General features: G+C 48.1%; 4 protein-coding genes across 6 annotated transcripts; 2 read left to right on the top strand and 2 right to left on the bottom strand.

Annotated features, from left to right (window-relative positions):
• Window positions 1-684: 684 nt before the first annotated feature.
• Window positions 685-3,480, bottom strand: LOC100833479 (beta-arabinofuranosyltransferase RAY1). The gene is made up of 5 exons (XM_010232871.3): window positions 3,029-3,480; window positions 2,679-2,931; window positions 1,858-2,592; window positions 1,503-1,749; window positions 685-1,341 (listed from the first exon to the last, which is right to left on the bottom strand). Exons 1-5 carry the CDS (start codon window positions 3,448-3,450, stop codon window positions 863-865), a joined length of 2,136 nt encoding a protein of 711 aa, XP_010231173.2. The 5' UTR covers window positions 3,451-3,480; the 3' UTR covers window positions 685-862.
• A 1,782-nt stretch (window positions 3,481-5,262) lies between these two features.
• LOC100833165 (rac-like GTP-binding protein 2) lies at window positions 5,263-7,469 on the top strand. The gene is made up of 8 exons (XM_010232869.3): window positions 5,263-5,652; window positions 5,829-5,916; window positions 6,044-6,153; window positions 6,274-6,337; window positions 6,421-6,485; window positions 6,572-6,637; window positions 6,768-6,883; window positions 7,207-7,469. The coding sequence occupies exons 1-8, from the start codon at window positions 5,554-5,556 to the stop codon at window positions 7,238-7,240; spliced, it is 642 nt and encodes a 213-aa protein (XP_010231171.1). The 5' UTR covers window positions 5,263-5,553; the 3' UTR covers window positions 7,241-7,469.
• Window positions 7,470-7,494: 25 nt separating this feature from the next.
• On the bottom strand, window positions 7,495-11,022 carry LOC100832852 (proline iminopeptidase). 3 transcript variants are annotated; one of them, XM_003566000.4, is made up of 11 exons: window positions 10,810-11,017; window positions 10,486-10,718; window positions 10,269-10,367; window positions 10,078-10,188; window positions 9,925-9,987; window positions 9,721-9,814; window positions 9,345-9,442; window positions 9,079-9,180; window positions 8,510-8,623; window positions 8,212-8,286; window positions 7,495-7,791 (listed from the first exon to the last, which is right to left on the bottom strand). In XM_003566000.4, the coding sequence occupies exons 1-11, from the start codon at window positions 10,997-10,999 to the stop codon at window positions 7,696-7,698; spliced, it is 1,275 nt and encodes a 424-aa protein (XP_003566048.2). In that variant the 5' UTR covers window positions 11,000-11,017; the 3' UTR covers window positions 7,495-7,695. The 3 variants fall into 3 exon arrangements, with proteins under 3 accessions (XP_003566048.2, XP_010231170.1, XP_024315627.1); XM_010232868.3 differs by having other exon boundaries at window positions 10,486-10,715; XM_024459859.1 differs by lacking the exons at window positions 7,495-7,791; window positions 8,212-8,286 and adding an exon at window positions 8,714-8,774 and having other exon boundaries at window positions 10,810-11,022.
• Window positions 11,023-15,059: 4,037 nt separating this feature from the next.
• Window positions 15,060-19,373, top strand: LOC100836554 (CBL-interacting protein kinase 19). Its single transcript, XM_003568071.4, has 2 exons — window positions 15,060-16,792; window positions 18,656-19,373. Exon 1 carries the CDS (start codon window positions 15,267-15,269, stop codon window positions 16,782-16,784), a length of 1,518 nt encoding a protein of 505 aa, XP_003568119.1. The 5' UTR covers window positions 15,060-15,266; the 3' UTR covers window positions 16,785-16,792; window positions 18,656-19,373.
• Window positions 19,374-19,916: the final 543 nt, after the last annotated feature.

The raw sequence follows: 19,916 nt of genomic DNA, 5'->3' as shown, positions 1-19,916 counted from the left end.
TTTACCCCTCTGATGTTTTCTTTGCCTGTCTTGGTTCTAGTGTCTTGCTACAAGCCTGTGAGTTCATAAACGCTAGATGGGGAAGGCAAAGCGTGCATCAATTTTTATCAGGCTCGTTTCGGCAGCTGGAACTGGCTTTTTCTACGTGAAGCGCAAGAATCCTCGGCGGATAACGGAGAAACTAGAGTTCAGGAAGTACGATCCACGTGTAAACAAGCATGTTCTATTCACGGAAGCGAAGATGAAGTGAGATGATGCGACCTCTTTTCTTTTCATGCAATTTTTTATTATCTAAATAGCCTCGGAAAGTTGTTGAGTCCAAGACCTCTGTACCATTCACTTTGGTCTGAAGCAGTGCTAAATTCATGACCCTATTCTAGGTTCTAGAATTTCACCTTCACGTAGACAACTCTACTGTGCATGAATTTGATTTTGCGGGCAGCAAATCAGCAGGGATTTTCACTTGCTCTAGAACATGAATGCCACGCATACTGTGTTGTGTTTTTCATATAAGCCTGTTTGTTTGTTTCATTACCGGTATGAGCTCCAAGTCTGCAAAAGTAGTCCCATTTTTAGTTCTGTGGTGTTGTGAGGTGAATGGTTGTTTCTGAAATTTTCAGCCCCAAGATTGTATGTCTTTAACATCTGAAATCTCATATGCCGTCTCTCCAACTGAGTTAGATGAGTCAAGCATGCCACTGAATCTGCTGCAAACTTGTTGGTTTGGTAGTACAGATGTTGTTTGTCACTCAATTCTGATCTATGAACAAAAATTCTTTTGTTGGTTTGGTGTGCATAACACAGATAATCCTTGTCAACACAAACGAGCCAGTAGTTCTTGAACATCTTCAGAATTGGCATGTTAACTGTCAGTGTCGCCAGACATATCAAACTGCCCCATCACTCTGAAGCTACCTGCATCACCCCAACTATGCAAACACATCCTAGATCCAGGATCATAGTCCCAGAGCCCAGACGCCATCTGGCGCCGGAGCTTCTTCTTCCTCCCGTTTACCCAGTTATTGTGGAGGACGAAGCACCCTAGCTCCCTGCAAGCTGAGCGCACATCGCGCCTTTCCCATAGTCTCCTGTAAGCTCCGTTTGGGAACAGATTCCGGTCCAGGAACATGACGGTGAGGTTGGTACTGGGCTCCAGGCAGATGTTGTTGCCGTGGCGATTGGCTCCTTCCTGCCCACACAGGATGTCGTAGAAGCTAGGTTGCTCCGACGAGCTCGACTTGTTCGCGTGTTTCACCACCATCTCCATTGCGGTGATAGTGGCGTGGTCTGACCGGGCATAGTAGAAACCCGAGTTAAGTCGGCGCGGCAAGTTGATTGGCCCTGTCAACAGTGACTCAGTGAGCAATGAGAATTCAGAAAAATTCCTCCTAGGTATTTCAAGAAAGACACTATTATGATACTAGGTAAGAAGATCACTCGGAAGAAACATTACTACATTTGCAAACAATATTTTCAGTAGGAGTCTAGGAGGTAAATGTTACCTGTCTCATTGTATTCATCCGATTGTGCTGCAAATGTAGCAGAACCAAGAGAATACAGGAACTGCACTGGATTATCAAACCAGTAGACATCCACATCACTCAGCAGCACATTGTACCCCAACCTTAAAATCTCCAGAACAACGCGTGATTTCACTTTAGTCACTCGCTGAAAGCATGGGGTCCCAAAGTGGCAATCATCAAAGCTGACATTCTTCGGTGACGATGGATCTCTGAAAACTGGCAAACCCTAGAATTAGGGATCAAAAGCTTGAGCATGAATTGCCAGTTTGCGAAAAATCGAACTAACACATAACAAGGAAAGAATGGTACAATGAATTCAAGAGCCTCTTGTTACCTGCAAAACAGAGAATTCATATGTCTCATGGTCAAGAGCACAGACTACAAAATTTGTGACCCCAAGATGGCGCAAGCGGCACGCCCAACTCATAAGCATATCCCTGTAACTTGCACCAGCCACACCAAGAACAACAGACCTGTTCTCATCAGCTCTAGATTGTAACAGCGCTCCTAAAGAATATGGAACACGGTCGCCTTCCGAGGTCTCTGAAGAAAGGCTTCGCAGGTAATCAGACAAGCAAATGTTCTTTTTATGCCAATGGCTCTGTCCCTCTGTGTGGACATTCTGTTCTTTACCTGTAACAAATTTTGAGAGGGTGAGCTCTTCAATTTTGCTTAACTTGTAATCTTCAGAATCCTTTATCACTTCATACAGCATTGGAGAATGATGTACTCCTGGTAAACGATAGCAGTATGACCCATAAACCGCAGCGAGATGACGGTTCACATCGAACTCCCAGGATCCATCAGGTAATCTACCATTCTCACCAGAACCCGCAACGCGCTTTGCACTGAGATTTTCAGGGTATAATCCAAGAACCAGGCTGCTTGCATCGAATACAAGTCTCATTTGAGATGATATAACCTCGTGAATCAACCACCAAGAGTGTCCTCCTCTTCCATATAGAAAAGAAGGTATAACTCCTGCGAGTAATGGATTCCTAGGATTGTTCCACGCCATGATGAGGCCCCTGTCACTGCTATCTGCTGCCCACTTATCACCTAGAATCTCCTGCAACAGAAGGGATTGATCAAAATAGTAGTACCTCGTTATGAACTAGAACAACTTGGAGTTATTGTAGGTAGAAGAAAAGGTACCTTCGTCAAGCTCAGTACTTGGCCGTCTGCGTGTACCCATTGGTTGCCGTTTTCAGAGAGATTGTAGGCGAAACCAGAGATGTTGCGCGACATCGAAACAATGAGCCAATCATGGTCGATTCTGCTGAGATTCGTCAGCAAGGCGGCAGTTTCAGGAAGCAGAAGGACGTCCGCGTCGACGAGGACGCAGATGTCGGATTCCGAAGCCTGCGCTCTCGCGACCATGGAGTGGAAGAACGGCGTCCCGGTGAACCTAGAACCAAGAAAAAGGAAACGAAACGCGGCTCAAACTAAAGCAGTCTCCGGCCGCGGCGAAGAAATTGCGAGACAGCGAGCGAGCGCGTGCGTACGAGCAATCGACGGCGGCTTCGACGGTGACACGGCGGCCCAGCCGCGCGGCGACCGCGAGCGCTGCGGACGGCGGGTGGGGGCCGAGGAGCACGACGCTGACGTCGCCCCGGAGCGCCAGCCAGGACCGCAGCGCGAGTTCCTGCCGCTCGGGCGAGCCGCCATCGGCCGGGCTGAGCGGGGCAGAGAAGATGGTGACCCTCGGCGCGGCGGCGCCGCCAAGTCGCGGGACTCGGCGGTCGGCGATGCGGCGTTCGCGGGCGCGCGCTCGGGAGGAGGCATGGTGGAGCGAGGCGGCGGTGAGGAAGACGAAGGCGAGGATGGCGATGATGCCTCCTGCTCCCCGCGGCGAGGTAGCATGGCTAACGACGCTGCGGCGGCGCGGGAGAGGAGGACGGCGGTGGGCGTGCGAAGGGAGAAGCATCTGGGCGCGCGGCGCCGACGCCCTGCAGTGAGGAGGACGGAAGAGCATTAGCTTAGTTTTCGCTCTGCTTTAACGGGAAGCAAAGGTGCCGCGAAAACTGCGAGCGGGAGAGGTCGCGCCGTAGGAGCAGAATAACAACGATCTTTCACTATCAGGTGGGGTTTGATGGCTAAGTCTACTACTGGTGTCGACCTGTCAGTGAGCGGGCTGTAGGTTCTACTAGGTCGGTACTGTATCTCGACCTCCTGACCAGCGTTGATTATTTCGTATAGCAGCCAGCCTTGATTGCTGGAGCGAGAGCTGAACTTTTTCTTTTCTTTTGACAGCAGGAGCGAGAGCTGACTTGACCCACACGTGCGACGAAAAGAAGTCCTCTCAGCCCACTGGGCCTGAATCCTAACCCGTGGGCCAAGGGTGCGGACCGACACGCAGCCTGTGCATCCTCTCCTCAGCAACGGCGAAAGCTCCGACGGCCCTACGAATCTTCCAATCCAAGCCACACCAGACCGTTACCCCATTCAATTCTCCCAACCGTATTCGTGCCGCTCCACGGGGAATCCGGCACGAACCACACGGGTCGGGTACGAAGGACCAGGGGTCGGTGAATTTGGACTCTCCCCATTTATTCCTCAACAGCACAGAGTTGTAGTACTACGTGGAGGACTCCACGAGCGCAACGTACTAGCAGGACGACAGGCGCCGCCACCAGTCGGGCGAGGAACGATCAGCGCCTCGAAAACCGCTCCCGAACGGCCACTTCTATGCGACGACGCGCTCGGGTTGGGTGAGTGAGCGGCCGGTCAAAAGGTTCCCCGGGCATCGCAAGCAGACCGACCGAGGCGTGAAAGAAGACGCGAAAGAGGAGGAGCGCGAAAAGAAGAGCGTCGCTGGCGTGTGGGGTCCCGAGGCGACCTGGCCCCACGCGTCGGTGTGTGATTAGGGTTGGTTCGTTGTTATGCTTAAATAATCTACTACATCCGTTCGTAATTCTTGTCGACACTTTTTAAGCATAGATATGTTCATTTTTGTCAAATTTAAGACAAAAATTATGAAACGAAGAATATACTACTAGCGGGATTACTGAACGAGACGAGGAGCCTGAGATTTGAATATTGCTCGCGCAGCAACCCAAAGTTTCCTTTCGCTCGAAACCAAATAAACAACAGCAAAGATTGTTCCTTTCGCTTTCTATCCCTCTCTCTCGAAGTGTTCGCCGGTTTGAATCTTGTGGTTCAGAGTAGGATCACAGAGACAGCCTTTTGTCTAAACGGGACATGATACAGTAGTTAATTTGATTTGGAGTTTAGCGTGCATCCACGTGGGTAGGAGCGCCTCGTTTTTTTTTCACCGAGTACGCCTTCTCCCTCTCCTGGTTTTCGAAATCGTGGCGAGGTGTACAGAACCATTTGATGCAGTACCGCATCAGCGTGTCCTTACGTACGTGTAGTCTTATACTCCCTGTGTTAGGTTGACATTGAGTATAACAAGGACGCATAGTGCTCCAGACAAGGTCAATCTCGTTCAATTTACGGTTCACCGAGGCTCACATGGAAATGTTAAATCACGAGGAAGTAGTGGTAAAAAAAGAACGGGAGAAAGAAGATTTTGAAAACGCAGAGCCGAGCCGACTCACCTGAGAGACCTGTGCTTCCGTTGGCTGCTTTTCGAGGCCGTCCACGGTCCACCACGGTCGGTCCACACTGGCCTGGCTTTGCAAATGACTTGACATTGACAGTAGTAGAGGAAGCAGAGGAGCAGCCGTCCAACCTGCCAGCGGTAGCAAAGCTCTTCTCGTAGTTGCTCCATGCACCCCGTCCCATGCCCCGCATTTACGCCACGCCACCCGAGGCCGGCCTGCCCCAGCTAGCCAGCGCCCAGCAGTAAACACAGGAGCCAGCCAGCCACCAGCGCCCGGGGGGTTCTTTCTTCAAGGAGCCAGACCAAGCACGGCTTCTTCCCCTTCCTTTGCTTGGCTTCCCAGAGAAGACAGGTATCCTTGTCCCTGCCCCCATTCCCTTCCTCCCACTCCAAGCTTCCTCTCAGTCAGAAGAGCCCGAGAGAGCTGAGAGCTGTGCTTCGCTGGCCAAGGAGGAGGAGGAAGAGATGAGCGTGACCAAGTTCATCAAGTGCGTCACGGTGGGGGACGGCGCCGTGGGCAAGACCTGCATGCTCATCTGCTACACCAGCAACAAGTTCCCCACAGTACGTCCTCCTCTCCTCAACCTCCTGGCTCCCTTCAGGATCCCAGCTGCTTCTCCCATTGCTCTTCAGTACCTCGTCCAGTCCCCGATCTGCGGTTTCTCGGTCACAAGAGACTGACTGACTGATTGACTAACTGAAGGCGGCGCTCTGTTTTATTTGCTCTGGTGTTGTGGCAGGACTACATCCCCACGGTGTTCGACAACTTCAGCGCCAACGTCTCCGTGGACGGCAACATCGTCAACCTCGGCCTATGGGACACCGCTGGTACCTGCTTCTCGATCCCCTCTTGATTCACATTTCTGAGATTTTGCTTTGCTGCGGCTGCTGCTGGTACTAGTCTTCAGAGTTCAGAACCTGAAGCTCTTGTCGTGGTTTCTGTTCTTCCGCTCAGGGCAAGAAGACTACAGCAGGCTCAGGCCGCTGAGCTACAGAGGCGCGGACATATTCGTTCTCGCCTTCTCCCTCATCAGCAGCGCGAGCTACGAGAATGTTCTTAAGAAGGTACAGCGCCTGACCAAAAAGTTCAGGAATGCTTGTTTCTTTTTTTTGCTGATAAGGAAATGCTTGTAATTTTGCCTGAATGTTCTGAAACTGATTATCGTTCTGTGTCTGGCCGAGCAGTGGATGCCGGAGCTTCGCCGATTCGCGCCGAATGTTCCGATTGTTCTTGTCGGGACCAAGCTAGGTGAGGAGCTTGTGCACAATGGCGGCATCTTTCTGCATACTTGTTCCCATGGCTAATGGTGGTTTCGCTGTGATTTTGTTCAGATCTCCGTGACCACAGAGCTTACCTCGCCGACCACCCTGGTGCTTCAACAATCACAACTGCACAGGTTTGCCCTCTCTGCCTGTCTGCGTCTTTTGAACAATCTGTAGCATAAACATCCTGTTATAATGTGTCAAATTTCCCTTTATTCAGGGCGAAGAGCTTAGGAAGCAGATAGGCGCCGCGGCCTACATCGAGTGCAGCTCGAAGACGCAGCAGGTACAGCCGAGACCAGCGGTTCTTATGGTTTGACCAAGAGTTTGCTGTTAGGTCATTTTAAGGTAGACCCATGTGTTTGATAATGAACCGCGAGATAGTGACTTGGTGGTGATGCTGTTGGCCATGCCAGAACGTCAAGGCTGTCTTCGACACTGCCATCAAGGTGGTCCTTCAGCCACCAAGGAGAAGGGAGGCGATGGTGGCCAGGAAGAAGAAGACTAGGCGAAGCTCTGGCTGCTCGATTAAGTAAGCACCCAATTCTCTGCCCCTTTGATTCATCGGTTGTGTACTGTAATGGCGTGAGCACATAACACTACTTTCAGAGCTGTTCTTCAGGTTTGTGTACTGTGATGTTGTTCATGAAATCTTGCTCCCTTGATAAGGTCAAAATCCCTAGAAGTATATAATCTATGAACTGCTGCTGCTGTCTAGACAAGATTTTCCAAGAATTCTAGCAATTCGCACTGCCGATTTTGACCCTGCCATTATGCGAGCAACTATCTCAAAAAAAAATCCACCTTTGTCAAATACTATGACATAACCATCTTATAACGCCTCTTTTACTGCAGGCACTTGATCTGTGGCAGCACCTGTGTCGCGTAGGACCCTGGACTGGATTCTGGAGATGAAGCAAGTTGCTGTAGTGGCAAGTGAATTTGCTGACATAGCATGTATTTCTTTTCAGTGCTATTTAGTTAGTATGTTGTGTGTTTTGGTTTCAACTCGTAGACCTAGAGCGTCAGGCCCTGGGATTGACTTGTCGGATTGGTGTAATGTTATGTAACAAGGTTGTGGAACAGCTCGATACAAGCAAGCTATAACTTTTATGCCCTGCTACGGACCAATGGAGAAAGTGATAATCTCAAAATAGATTTGAAAATAACCTAGAACAAAATTGCAATGGCAAACTCTGATTGAATGGAGAATCGTTTGGCTCATACAATCAGGCCGTGCTAAGTTGCTATTAACTGCTAGCGTGTACCGGTTCTTATTGCACAAGGTCACCCAATGAAAACGAGCGAAAATGCTTCTGAAGGTGCTGTGGGTTTTATGCCTCGTCATTTTCTCAACATGCTTTTAAACTTTTCGTTAGCTGATACCAGTTCAGCAGCGACGCCAATTTCATTGGCCGAATGTCCTGCATCCGGAACCACCTGCAATTATAGAGAAGAGATGCCTGACTGACCAGTATGCACGACAAACCATGTCAAATGATATCCAGGATCAAGATTATACTATACATATGGCAGGTAAGTAATATGTACGTCGTGGCAACAGCAAACTAATCAGAAGCATGAGTGCCCAATCTGGCAGTCATCCAATCTGACAGTCATATAAAATGGCCTGAGCATTTTATTACTACATTTACCAAAAAAACAGTCATCATACCTTGGAGCTTCAGGTACAATGTGGAATATCAAGCAAAAAAGCATATACTCCCTCCTATCCATAATAAGTAAGTGTCGGGAATTTGCACTACATCCCCGACACTTATTATGGATCGGAGGAAGTAGTTTTCAGCATAATGATTTTTTTGAAACATGGAAATGATTGAAAGAACTTTACCAGTTTACCTTAAATTCAGCTTCGGGCCAAGCTTTATGAAGATCCCAAGCAGACATCATAGGACAGCAAACATCATACCGGCCCTGCAACATGATAATCGTTAATAACGTCCGAATGTGCCTTTTCTGGAACTTCTGTTTAGCATGAAAATTGAAAAATAATACACGAAGCACCAATATTCATTTTCCAGATTAACAAACTTTAGGAAACAAAGCTTTTGTATTAGCTCATGAGCACAAACACTCAAAGTTATATCCAACATGAACACACCTTTGTCAACACAAAAAAGCTTGAATAAACATGTACCTGTACAATAAAGGCTTTAATGTGCCGAATCTTGTCAACGTTGTCCAGTAGGTGTGAATCAGAGGGTAAAAAACCCTTATTCACAAAGTAGTGGTTTTCAATCCGTGCAAATGCCTGAAGGAAGTTAACCACGTGTTACAAAAAAAATTATAATAGAAAGTGTTGAAATTATTAGATATTACAGCAACAAGAAAGTGTATATACATGGTGTAGGTGTGTAGTCTCAGAACAAAGTACAAAAACTATTTTTAGTCCTTGCGGATATCTACAGTAACCAGCAGCAATTATCAGTGTACTAGCATAAGAGGAAGTATGTTAATTGCAAAGGATAATATATAGTGATTATGTACAAAATTGCACTTCTGGCAGTCCAAACTATCAACAGATATGTAGATAATAGTTATACATAGCCCTTCAAAGGAACTATTGTATTGTTCTCTAAATTAAGCTAAAAACTAAATATTTTTAGTAGTAGGAAGCTAGTTGGTCAACTTTTAAAATAAAATAGCTTAAGCTGATCAAAAGATAGTGCTACCAAAAAAGATACTGATGCTCGCGAAATGACTTGCCAATGAAAACTTGTCATCATTCCCCCGTTTGATGTTCTCATGATTTTGAATAAGATGTGCAGTCATCATCTCCCACATTGTCCATCTCTTAGCAGCTTCAATCTAAATGATAAAATAATGGTAATTCATGTATGTTCAGCCAAACAATCGGTACAACTGCCAGTATAAATTCCAACCAGAAGCAATAAAGAACAAGTGCTAGACTCTTTGGGAACTATGAAAATGCCCCGTCTAATATAGCAAGCAACATAGAGGGATGGGTCTACCTGGAGATTAGCATCAGAGGAAGTTAACCTTTTGCTGTATGCAGCTATGAAACAATTCCTTTCGTCCTCTGGAATAAAATCTCTAAATGGTTCCCATGCTGCATATTAAGACTAAAGTAAATAACCAATTCACCCAACAACTGCATACTGCAAATCAAAATACAAGGTTTGCATTTCATATGAAACTTGAATGGTTTTGACAAAAGAAAATTGTCTACTCGTCAATTTTGTGTATTATTTTATTTGGACAACTTTGAGTGGAATTCCTCAAAGGGACATAATATACAGAACTACTAGCATTATTTATATTTTGAATGGCCAGTGATATTTAACCAAATACTTTTTTTTTTACTTTTTTTATAGTAGCAAAACATACCATCTGGGAAAATGGTTGCTGCACCACCCTCATAGAACCAATCAAGCTCTTTTTTCCTGAGCAAGAAAATGCCTCTTATAACAATGCCAGTGACCTAAAAAGCATCCGGTAGAGCATTAGTGGAATCTACAATATAGTGCTTTTTGCAACTTTGTTTCAGATTCACACAATTGCAAGAGCTATGACACAGAGTACATTACTCACCTTGTCAGGGTGAGTCTGGCTGTAAGCAAGCGCCAAGGTGCTTCCCCACGAACCGCCAAACACCTACACTATTCTCACAACAGTGAATTCATTTACTGAAAGCCATAAAAGCAATAAAATTCTTGAGGGAAAAAAAAAGATCGTTGCAATTGCCTGCCACTCCGGAATGTCCAGATGCTCCCTGAGCTTCTCAATGTCAGACACCAAGTCCCAGGTCGTGTTCTCCTCTAAACAAGCATGAGGAGTACTCTTGCCCGCGCCTCTCTGCAAGCAAACGTAATCAAAATCAAGCAACTCGGTCTCCTCAGAACAACGATGCGAGATGAACGGGGATCGAAATTGACCTGGTCGAACAACACGATCCTGTAAAACTCCGGGTCGAAGAACCTCCGGTTCCCCGGCGACGTCCCAGCTCCAGGGCCGCCGTGGAGGAAGACGACAGGCTGCGGAAACAAAAAATGGCAGCCCGATTTTCTCACGACGAGGCTCATAATAAGAGGGAGAGATCATGGCAGCGGGGAGAGAGAAGCGTGAATTCGGCGGTGGCCGGTGGGCACTCACATGGCCGCCGGGGTTCCCGGATTGCTCGTAGTAGATCGTGTGGACGTCGGAGACCTTGAGGCGGCCGGTGTCGTAGGGCTCGACGTGCGGGTACAGATCCTTCCGCGGAGAAAGGTCCATCGTCGGCGCGGCCGCGGCGAGGGCGGGGGAGAGGCCGGAGCGGAACCGGCGGAGGTTTCTGCCGTTCGGGCGGAGACGGGGATGGGAATTGCCTGTGGCCCGTGTGCCTACTGCTGCCGAGGAGGAAGAAGATCTAGTAAACCCTCATGGTGTCATCCGCGATAAGGTTGGGGAATCGAGAGGAACTGGGGATCCGGCGGTTACCTGTTTCGGGGAGCAGTGGGCGCGAGAGGCGTGCGGGGATGGGGCAGAGGAGCGGGGTGGAGGCGGCTACTGGGCAGATCATTGGAGTGGGGGCACGGGAAGGGAGGGGGGAGTTGGTTGGTTTGGTGTTCGGTTCCCGTTTCCAGGCGAAAGAGCCCGCCGCTGGCCGGGGTTCCAGGTGGACTGCCATGCCACTGATGCCAGAGTGCAAAGACTGGTAGTGTGCTCGTGTCCGGCCTTTTGGCGCTTGCGTCGGATGCCATCTGGCCCGGCTGGATGCCGCAGTCGTCGATATCAAATTGTACAATCACTTTAGCATGATGAGGCAAAAATATACTATTCGTACATCTAGCGTACTGGCAGGGCTCGCTCGGTTTTGCAGGATTTTTATTTTTATTTTTGCGAGAAGTACTAAGCCCATATATTAATCAATCCATCTTTACGGAACCGTCTTTAAAATAAAATAAGATTGCACGCAAGTTCTTGTATGTAAACGTTGTTGTCTTCCTCCCGCACTCGCCGGTGGCGTGTCGTGAGCGAAGCTCGATACTGTCTCTGGACCTTCGAACCACGTTGGAGCCAGGAAACCGTTGTTGACGTAGCAGCCGGGAATTCGCCGGTCAGAGTCAGAAGATGCCGGTGACAGTGATATGAGAAACAGACCACCGTCCCAGACAAAAAAAACGATGAAGAGGGTTGGAGGACCATCCCAGATCCAGCCAGACGGATGCGCGAAGACCAGGCCGAACTAACTCCGAGATGAGGTCGAAGCTGGCCGAATCTCATCGATCAGAAAAAGAACCAATAAACCGATACGCGTAGATGACATGCAAAGCACAAACGCATAAGCAGATCCATCACTCCAGAAGAGTAGCGACCAACCGTCCCGCACTCCTCAACGCCACCGACAGGATCGCCGTCAACGAGGCGGATGAGGAGTCGGAAAAACCTTATTATTGACCCGCACAGTACCGCCATCACCACCATAACTCAGCTGCCGGTTGACCAAACCCTGGTTTTTGAAGACATGCTAAAGGACTAAATGTAGTAGAAGCAGGGACGTCGTTCCCCGGCCGGCCGGGAGACGAGATCGATCTGTAGGGGAGCGGTGGGTGGCGGCTAGGGCTGGATGGTTTGTTTTCGGTTTGCAGGATTTCAACTTGACTTATTTTGTAATCCTAGTTTCTAAGGATTTTAGCATTAGGCAAAGCAGGTGGTAGATTTCGGGCGTCAACCACAGGTTGGTTGGTAGTTTCAGTTGATGGGTCGTTTCTGTCTAATAGAGATGTTGAGTATGGCGATGTCGTCCGAGATGAATCGGGGATGGTTCTGGCAGTGTCTTGTCAGTATCCATCAAGGTGTCGCGATGCTTATGAGGCCGAATTAAGTGCTGCTGGAAGGGATTCGGGTGGTGCATCTAATCTCGGATGCGCCGGTGGTGTTATAAACTGATAGTGCGGTGGCGCTGAAGGCTCGACTCGACCGGTCCATCTACGCTCAATTGATTATTGAGTTGGATTATTCCATTGTCCAAGGGAGGTGATTACACGTGGAAGTTAATCGTCGTCAAAATAGTATTGCAGATTTGTTAGCTTCTAGTGTGAGCAGGGATTTGTTAGCTTCTAGTAACATTATACGTACTTTTATGATTTCAAAATCCTATAAGCTGAATAAACCCTTATTATGTCGGACTTGATAATCTACTTGTGGTGTGGCGACGCTCAATTAGAACAGAAAGAAATAGCAATTTTTAATCTTTTCCAAAGGAAAAACACCGTGTTGAGTTTATAGTGCCGGTCTCGTCGGCATGAAGACTACAACGAGATGGGAATATAATCGTAAGATATTTTATTTAATTTCATCCTTTGTCGGTATGGATTTAGAAAAATATATCAATCCTTAACTTTTCAAGGAGTCAGCATATGGTCGATATCCAAGCTCGGCCGTCTCCAGGCCCAGCCCAGACCCGTATCCTTCCCATGCGAAACGTGAGCCCAGTACAACAAAAATGCTCATTCCAGCCCAACCTAGAGTCAACTACGTACTCATATCCCAGCTCGGAAGAGTAGACGATTAGTTTCTCGAAAAAGAAGAGAGTACACGATTCATGTTCCATGGTCGGCGTACAGTACAGGTTGGATCGTCCGACTTTACAATCCGTTGCTTATTCGGCGGCCAACCGCTGACTCCGCCGTCCCCGGCTGACCGCGCTTCCCCCGAGCGCTCCCGCCGTCCCACGTCCCTTGCAGTCGCAGCCGTACCAAACCGCCCACGTTCGCTGCCACCAGAAGACCAACAGGATGGAAAATTTCCACCGACGCCGACGGCCGACCCTCATCAACCCTGGTTGCTCTGGCTGGCTCCACGCTGCACGCGCCGCCCAGAACGTACACTCCATCCAGCCCGCCACCGCAAGCCACTGTCCGCGTCCCGCGTCGGCGTCGGCATCGGCTGGCCTTCCCGTGTCCAAACCCGCCTGAGTGCACGCCGCGGAGATGCGACGCGGCCCGTCCGTACAATATACTCTCCAACCTGTCCTGATGAATTCGGGCCAGATTATTAGGAGGAAAAAAAAGATAAAAGGTGCCACACGGCCAGGACAAACGAGAATGTGCTGAATTGGCCGATTATACCCACCCCTCTGATCCTTTTGACATTCCATGCAAGTAGTACTGTATAAGTAAGATTTAGAAGGGTGGGGCTATGAACATAAATTTATCTGGACGGCCAGAATTCATTCCCCATATCACGGACATATTTCAACTTCACGCCCGATGGTTAAGAAAAGCGTTCTGACCAAGGGAGGATCTAAACAAAGATCGCGGGTGGTGGAGAGGGGCAACGGTTCATGTCAATTTCGCGTGACATGGTAGGTCGAGACTTGACGAATAGACTCGATCCCTTTCGAGAATCTTGGATGACATGTGACATGGTTTATTGGACAGGGGAAAGACTCTTGAGACCGTACATTCAAACCAGACGTATGTGAATCGAGAATGACATGGGACATGTTTCTTTTTTCTAAGATGCGGTGGGTGTTAGATTTTGGAACCAAGTGAAGTCCGGCGTTGGGCTTTATTAGAAGCGAAATACTTTTAAAGTTCTTCTTCTCGTCACTTGATCTGGTTGGGATATTCGTATCCTGGTAGTCAGGATGGTAAACTCGCAAGCCGGGGATGCAACTTGTCTTTGAAAATTCTTCAGGCCAGGCTGTCGTTGTTTTCTTGTTTGTCATTTGCTAAAACACTTGGCCAGTAATCATTCAGGGCAAAGAAAGGAGAGAGACAAAATGGAGTATGCATGTGTGGGGCCTGAATTGGCCTGAACTGGATTGCTGCTGAAGTGTTTTAGCGCAGGAAGATGCATGCTGATGCGTCGAAGGTTCTAGATGCAAGGAAAGAGACTTGAAGAAGGAGAAGAAAAAAAGGTCTGCAAGTTGGAGTTTGGCAGATCGGCTGATGCGTGGAAGGATCTAAATTTGCGATTGTTTTCGTGGTCCAGTTCGATTATACGTAGTACGGTAGTACCTCACCATTATCCCACGTGTATTTACATCTTCACTTGATTGTTTAGACATTTGTCTTCGGTGAAAATAGGAAGGGGAAGGGGCGTTTTGAACGAACCGGAGTCCGGGGACTCAATATATTAATTAAGAAGAATATAGTCGTCCAATTAATTGATGAAAAATCAAGCAAAAATCAGGAAAGGAGCGTTTTTCGAGAAGAAGAAGAAACTAGTATTTGTCGCAACTCTACGTGCGCATGACGTGAAACCATTTTCTTTTCTTTCAAAATGTTGAGCGCTCAAATGAAACCTACACAAAGTTATCTAAAATGCACGCTTCCCTGTCCATCTTAATATTAGGTGCTGACATCCTCCTCTCCATCCTCCCAGATAAGATTATGAACAGGTCAATAAACTAGCACTATGCAAATTTAAATCACGATGTATTTAAAACAAATTTAGAACCGTAGATATTGATGTTTTAATAAATTAATGAAATTTCAAGAAGTCTAACTTAAACGAAGTAATCATAGACGGACGGCCTTCATTTGAGCGAGCTGCGGAGGTCAATGATTGTTGACGTTGGGACGGTGCGGGCGCCTGACATCAGCACACCGTCAAAATGGAAGCTGCTAGTACAAAAAATTGAGAAACAGGAGCTGTCGTGTCTCAAAAAAAAAAGTGGCACTGAGCTGTAAACACGGGAGGAAAACATTTATAAGAAGGTGGAAGAGGACGAAAACAAAAAGGAAACCTCTCTGGAGCCTGACCGACTCCAACCGCAACCAGCGCATCAAAAGAGCGAAACAACAGGAAAGCTCTAAAGCTAGCTAAGCTGTTCCTGTTTGTTCCTGATCATCCCTCTAAACGCCGGCCACCCGTCCCTCCCCCCCACCACTCACCCAATCCGCCTCTTCCCGCGTGCCTCCGCTCGTCCGTCCTCCCTCCCCCCCATGGCGGCCACCCCGCCGTCGTCGCGGGACCCGTCGCCGCAGCGCCCGCGGCCGTCGTCCGCCGTGGGGCGCGGCAACGGCAAGCGCGGGGGGCTCCTGCTGGGGCGCTACGAGCTCGGCCGCGTCCTGGGCCACGGCACCTTCGCCAAGGTCTACCACGCCCGCCACGCCGACACCGGGGAGACCGTCGCCATCAAGGTGCTCGACAAGGAGAAGGCGCTCCGCCACGGCCTCGTCCCGCAGATCAAGCGCGAGATCACCATCCTCCGCCGCGTCCGCCACCCCAACATCGTGCGCCTCTTCGAGGTCATGGCAACAAAGTCCAAGATCTACTTCGTCATGGAGTTCGTCCGCGGCGGGGAGCTCTTCGCCCGCGTCGCCAAGGGCCGCCTCAAGGAGGACACCGCGCGCCGGTACTTCCAGCAGCTCATCTCCGCCGTCGGCTTCTGCCACGCGCGCGGCGTCTTCCACCGCGACCTCAAGCCCGAGAACCTCCTCGTCGACGAGCGGGGCGACCTCAAGGTCTCCGACTTCGGCCTTTCCGCCGTCGCCGACCAGTTCCACCCCGACGGCCTCCTCCACACGTTCTGCGGCACGCCCTCCTATGTCGCGCCGGAGGTGCTCGCGCGCCGCGGCTACGACGGCGCCAAGGCCGACATATGGTCATGCGGTGTCATCCTGTTCGTGCTCATGGCCGGGTACCTCCCCTTCCATGACCAGAACCTTATGGCCATGTACCGAAAGATTTACAGAGGGGAATTCCGGTGCCCGAGATGGTTCTCCAAGGATCTTACCAGTCTGTTGAATCGTCTTCTTGACACCAACCCGGAGACAAGGATCACCGTGGCCCAGGTCATGGAGAGCAGGTGGTTTCAAAAGGGCTTTCGGCCTGTCAGGTTCTATGTGGAAGATGATCAGCTGCACAGCGTGGTGGACGGTGACAATGACGAGCTTGGGCTGGAACCTACTGAGCCTCCTCCTCCGCCGCCACTGCCACCGCCACCGCAACAAGAGGAGGATGAGTCCGGGTGGGAGTCAGACTCGTCTGTGGCATCCTGCCCTGCCACCCTATCGTCAGAGGAGCGGCAGCGACCTGCTGGGCGACTCACACGCCCAGCAAGTCTTAATGCATTTGACATCATATCCTTCTCGAAAGGATTTGATTTATCAGGACTGTTTGAGGAGCGAGGGAACGAAATGAGATTCATCTCAGCAGAGCCCATGCAAACTATCATTTCAAAATTGGAGGAGATTGCGAAGGTGAAGAGCTTCTCCATTAGGCGGAAGGACTGGCGTGTAAGCCTAGAAGGCACGAGGGAAGGGGAGAAGGGGCCATTGACAATTGGGGCTGAGATATTTGAGCTTACACCGAGCCTCTTGGTGGTGGAGGTGAAGAAGAAGGCAGGAGATAAGGAAGAGTATGATGACTTTTGCAATAGGGAGTTGAAACCTGGGATGGAGGATCTCGTGCACCACCATACAGGCTCGGTTCCAAATTTACCTCCTCATACTGGGTAGTTTGGAAGGTAGTTTCTCTTGCTTGAAAGGAATATACGGAAATTTCTGACTAAAAGGATGTCTCTTTTTGTTTAAGCATGGGACCTGTGCAGAAAATGCTATTGATAGTTTCCAAGTCCCTTTGTATTAGTGTTATCCATTTCTGCTATCCAAAATCTTATATGCTAGTGTTTACTATGTTTCATGTAGTGTTACAGCCTAGATATTGGAGGGTGACAGATTGCACTTTGCTACACTACCGAAGAAATCTCTTATTGTTCTCCTAGCCCAAGTGTTCATACTAAAATTTGTATATTCATCACGTAAACTTGGTCTCTAAATTATTATTTTGTTTAAAATGTACCCTTGGAACGTGGGTGAGTATTAGAGACTCAGAGTCTAGCTTTATGCGAACCTCATGGATTATTGTTAGCTCATCAAACAAGTATGTTAGTAATAAGAATGACCATTGGTTCACTGACGTCTAGTGACACCAGGATATTAATCGAGAACATTCTGGTGGACTGGGATGCTATAGTGGCAAAATAATATTTCTCGTGATAATTATGATTGAACGAAACTGTGATCTTGAATCCGACTCGGCTTCTATTTTTTGAATCAATACGAAATCACAGTGTCATCTCTTATTTTCTAATGCAAATTGGTCCTGTTAGAATCTGAGTACGAGTGAAGGTTTTCAAACAATTCAAATCATGTCCTTGCACGGTCACTCGTATAGATTCAGACAGAGATGACTTAAGTGGCTTGTAAATTACTATAATCATCTATTAGTTCCAACCTGACGGTCCAGGAAAAGGAAAAAGAAGCTGAATCCTAGTGCTTATCCTTTTTGCTGCAAACCATGATGGAAGTCACTGTGGCACATACGGGTATCTGATGCCTTGCTGGTAGGTAGATTGGGCTGAATTTTGAAACTAGCAGCTGAATTTGATTACTGTGTTTTACGTATCAAGTCTTGATAACTGATATTGTAGAGTCTTGGTAACTAATTAGTACTCCCTCCGTTCAAATTTAAACTAAAACCCCGACAAGAGTATTTTACTAAATTAATTTCAGATGAAGTACATGTTCCCCCCTAGATTCAAAAAAATATGGTTGTGGTGGTTCCAATTGAAAATGCAGAGGACCAACAGCTATGCACTCTTGAATCTTGTATAGCCGTGTAGATTAGAATGTGTAAGGGGAGGAGGTGCACTTGCCATGTACCATGATTCTGTTATTTCTGCATTCCGAAGGAAGGGTTGGGAACAGATTGGACATGGAGGGGAAGGGAGGAATGCTGTCAAGTTGAAGGACGGTCGATGCAGACTGCTGGGGCGGGAGATTGGATACAGCTATGATGAATAAGTTAAGAGAATCACCACACTGAATAAGGTGAAGGGGATCAGGTTAAGGGTTAGACATATGTATGGGTATGTTTGGTCTCAGCCCAAGTTTGCCTTGCCCATGAAATTTGGCAACATATCATGAAAAAGGAACAACTAATAATGACATAGCTTTGATGAGGTATTGCTAAGGGGTAATATCTCAATCACACCTGTAACTGTGATTGATGGATATTTTGCTTGCTCATAGGATGAAGTAAAAAAACAGATGGTAAAAACAGATGGTATGCACAGTTAATACTTTCAGGTTACAGAAGTCCTTTTTACCCTGCTGTGAAGATGTATATGCTGGGATATTGATAATGTGAATTCACTGTAACGTCATTTTTTACATGAATTAGATATGGAAGTATATTGAGTGGAAAACTGTAATGTGGCACACACGAAGGAAAATATGTTAAAAATACCAAAGCTTTCATATGATGTTTATTCCAGAATGTGTATACAGGTATCATACTGACTATTTTTTCATGTTTCATTTTCCAGAAATGCTGAATTTTCCTCCTAATTGAGGCCAGCTGCACCCAAGAGGCCAAGAGGCCAGCCATCTGATTAGGTCCTTGCAGAACAAGGACTCAGGACTGCATGGGCAAATGCATAAAAGAACAAAGCGTCTGTGCCACTACACCCTTGAAGTCACTGCTTTTGCTGAATCCTGTTTGATCTTATTTTCTTGGGTTGTGTTTAAAATTACCGGAGGCTCATACTTGATGTAAATTCTTGTTCCGCTGTGTACATACTGAGTTCTGTCATTCTGATAGTGATTGCTGGATGCAAATTGATTTGAAATGTTCGACAGACTCTGAAGTTTTATCTAAATGCGAGGAGCTGATATGACTAGAAGACAGTTTACTTGGTCTTCATACATCAACTGGATTGACATTTTGTTATTGCTTGCAGGCCGAGCGGTTTCAAGACCCCGGGAAGTTCTCCGGAGCTAGTGCGGGAGATATCCCAAGAATGAATTTGATACTAGTCTAGAATGGTACTACCCGTCAATGCCGCCGGTAGGAGGAACTTTGACTGGAACACAAGACAGTCAGTTCTGAACGCCGTTGAACAGTTCTTTTCTTTGCCCTTTTAAGTTTGAGGAGTCCATAAAAATGTTTTCAAGCAAGAGGATGATTTGATCCGACCAGGAGAAAACTTGTGAGATTCTTACAGTTGTTGGTCGAGCTGAAAATTAACGGGTTACTGCTAGTTCTGCTAACATATGGATGTGAAAACACACAATAAAGTGACAGAAGACTGCTTTTGTAGGGATTCCACGACGATGTGAAAAAAACGTCGATGTGAAAACACACAATACAGGTGTTGTTTTCTTTGCGATTCCACGACACGACGATGCGAAAAACGTCGGTTCCTTGCGCAGCTGCTGCCACCTCTCTGTTTCTTTGGCCCTTTGCTACTCCACAGGGACGGATCGGGGGCCAGATAGCTGTAGCTAGCGTTTTCAGTGCAGCTGGGCGACACGCGGGACGGACAATTCGGCGGCAGCGACGCGGCCCCATCATGCACCAAACAACCTCGGGTCGAGGAGGCGTGCATCACGCAACGCCGCGAGCTCTAGAGACGTCTGGACCATGGAGCACGACTTGGACGAAAGTCTAGAGGTCTCCGAGATGAGGAGTTTTACTGTACAGCGGAGTCTGGACCCCTGGAGCACGACGTCGGCACTTGGACTTGTACCCGCGCCAGCCAAGAACTGTGTTACAGCGGGCGCACGTCCAAGTCCAATCGGGAGCAG

Source organism: Brachypodium distachyon, chromosome 2, assembly GCF_000005505.3.
Source record: "Brachypodium distachyon strain Bd21 chromosome 2, Brachypodium_distachyon_v3.0, whole genome shotgun sequence".
Lineage (NCBI taxonomy): Eukaryota > Viridiplantae > Streptophyta > Magnoliopsida > Poales > Poaceae > Brachypodium > Brachypodium distachyon.
This window is presented reverse-complemented; position numbering and strand designations above follow the sequence as displayed.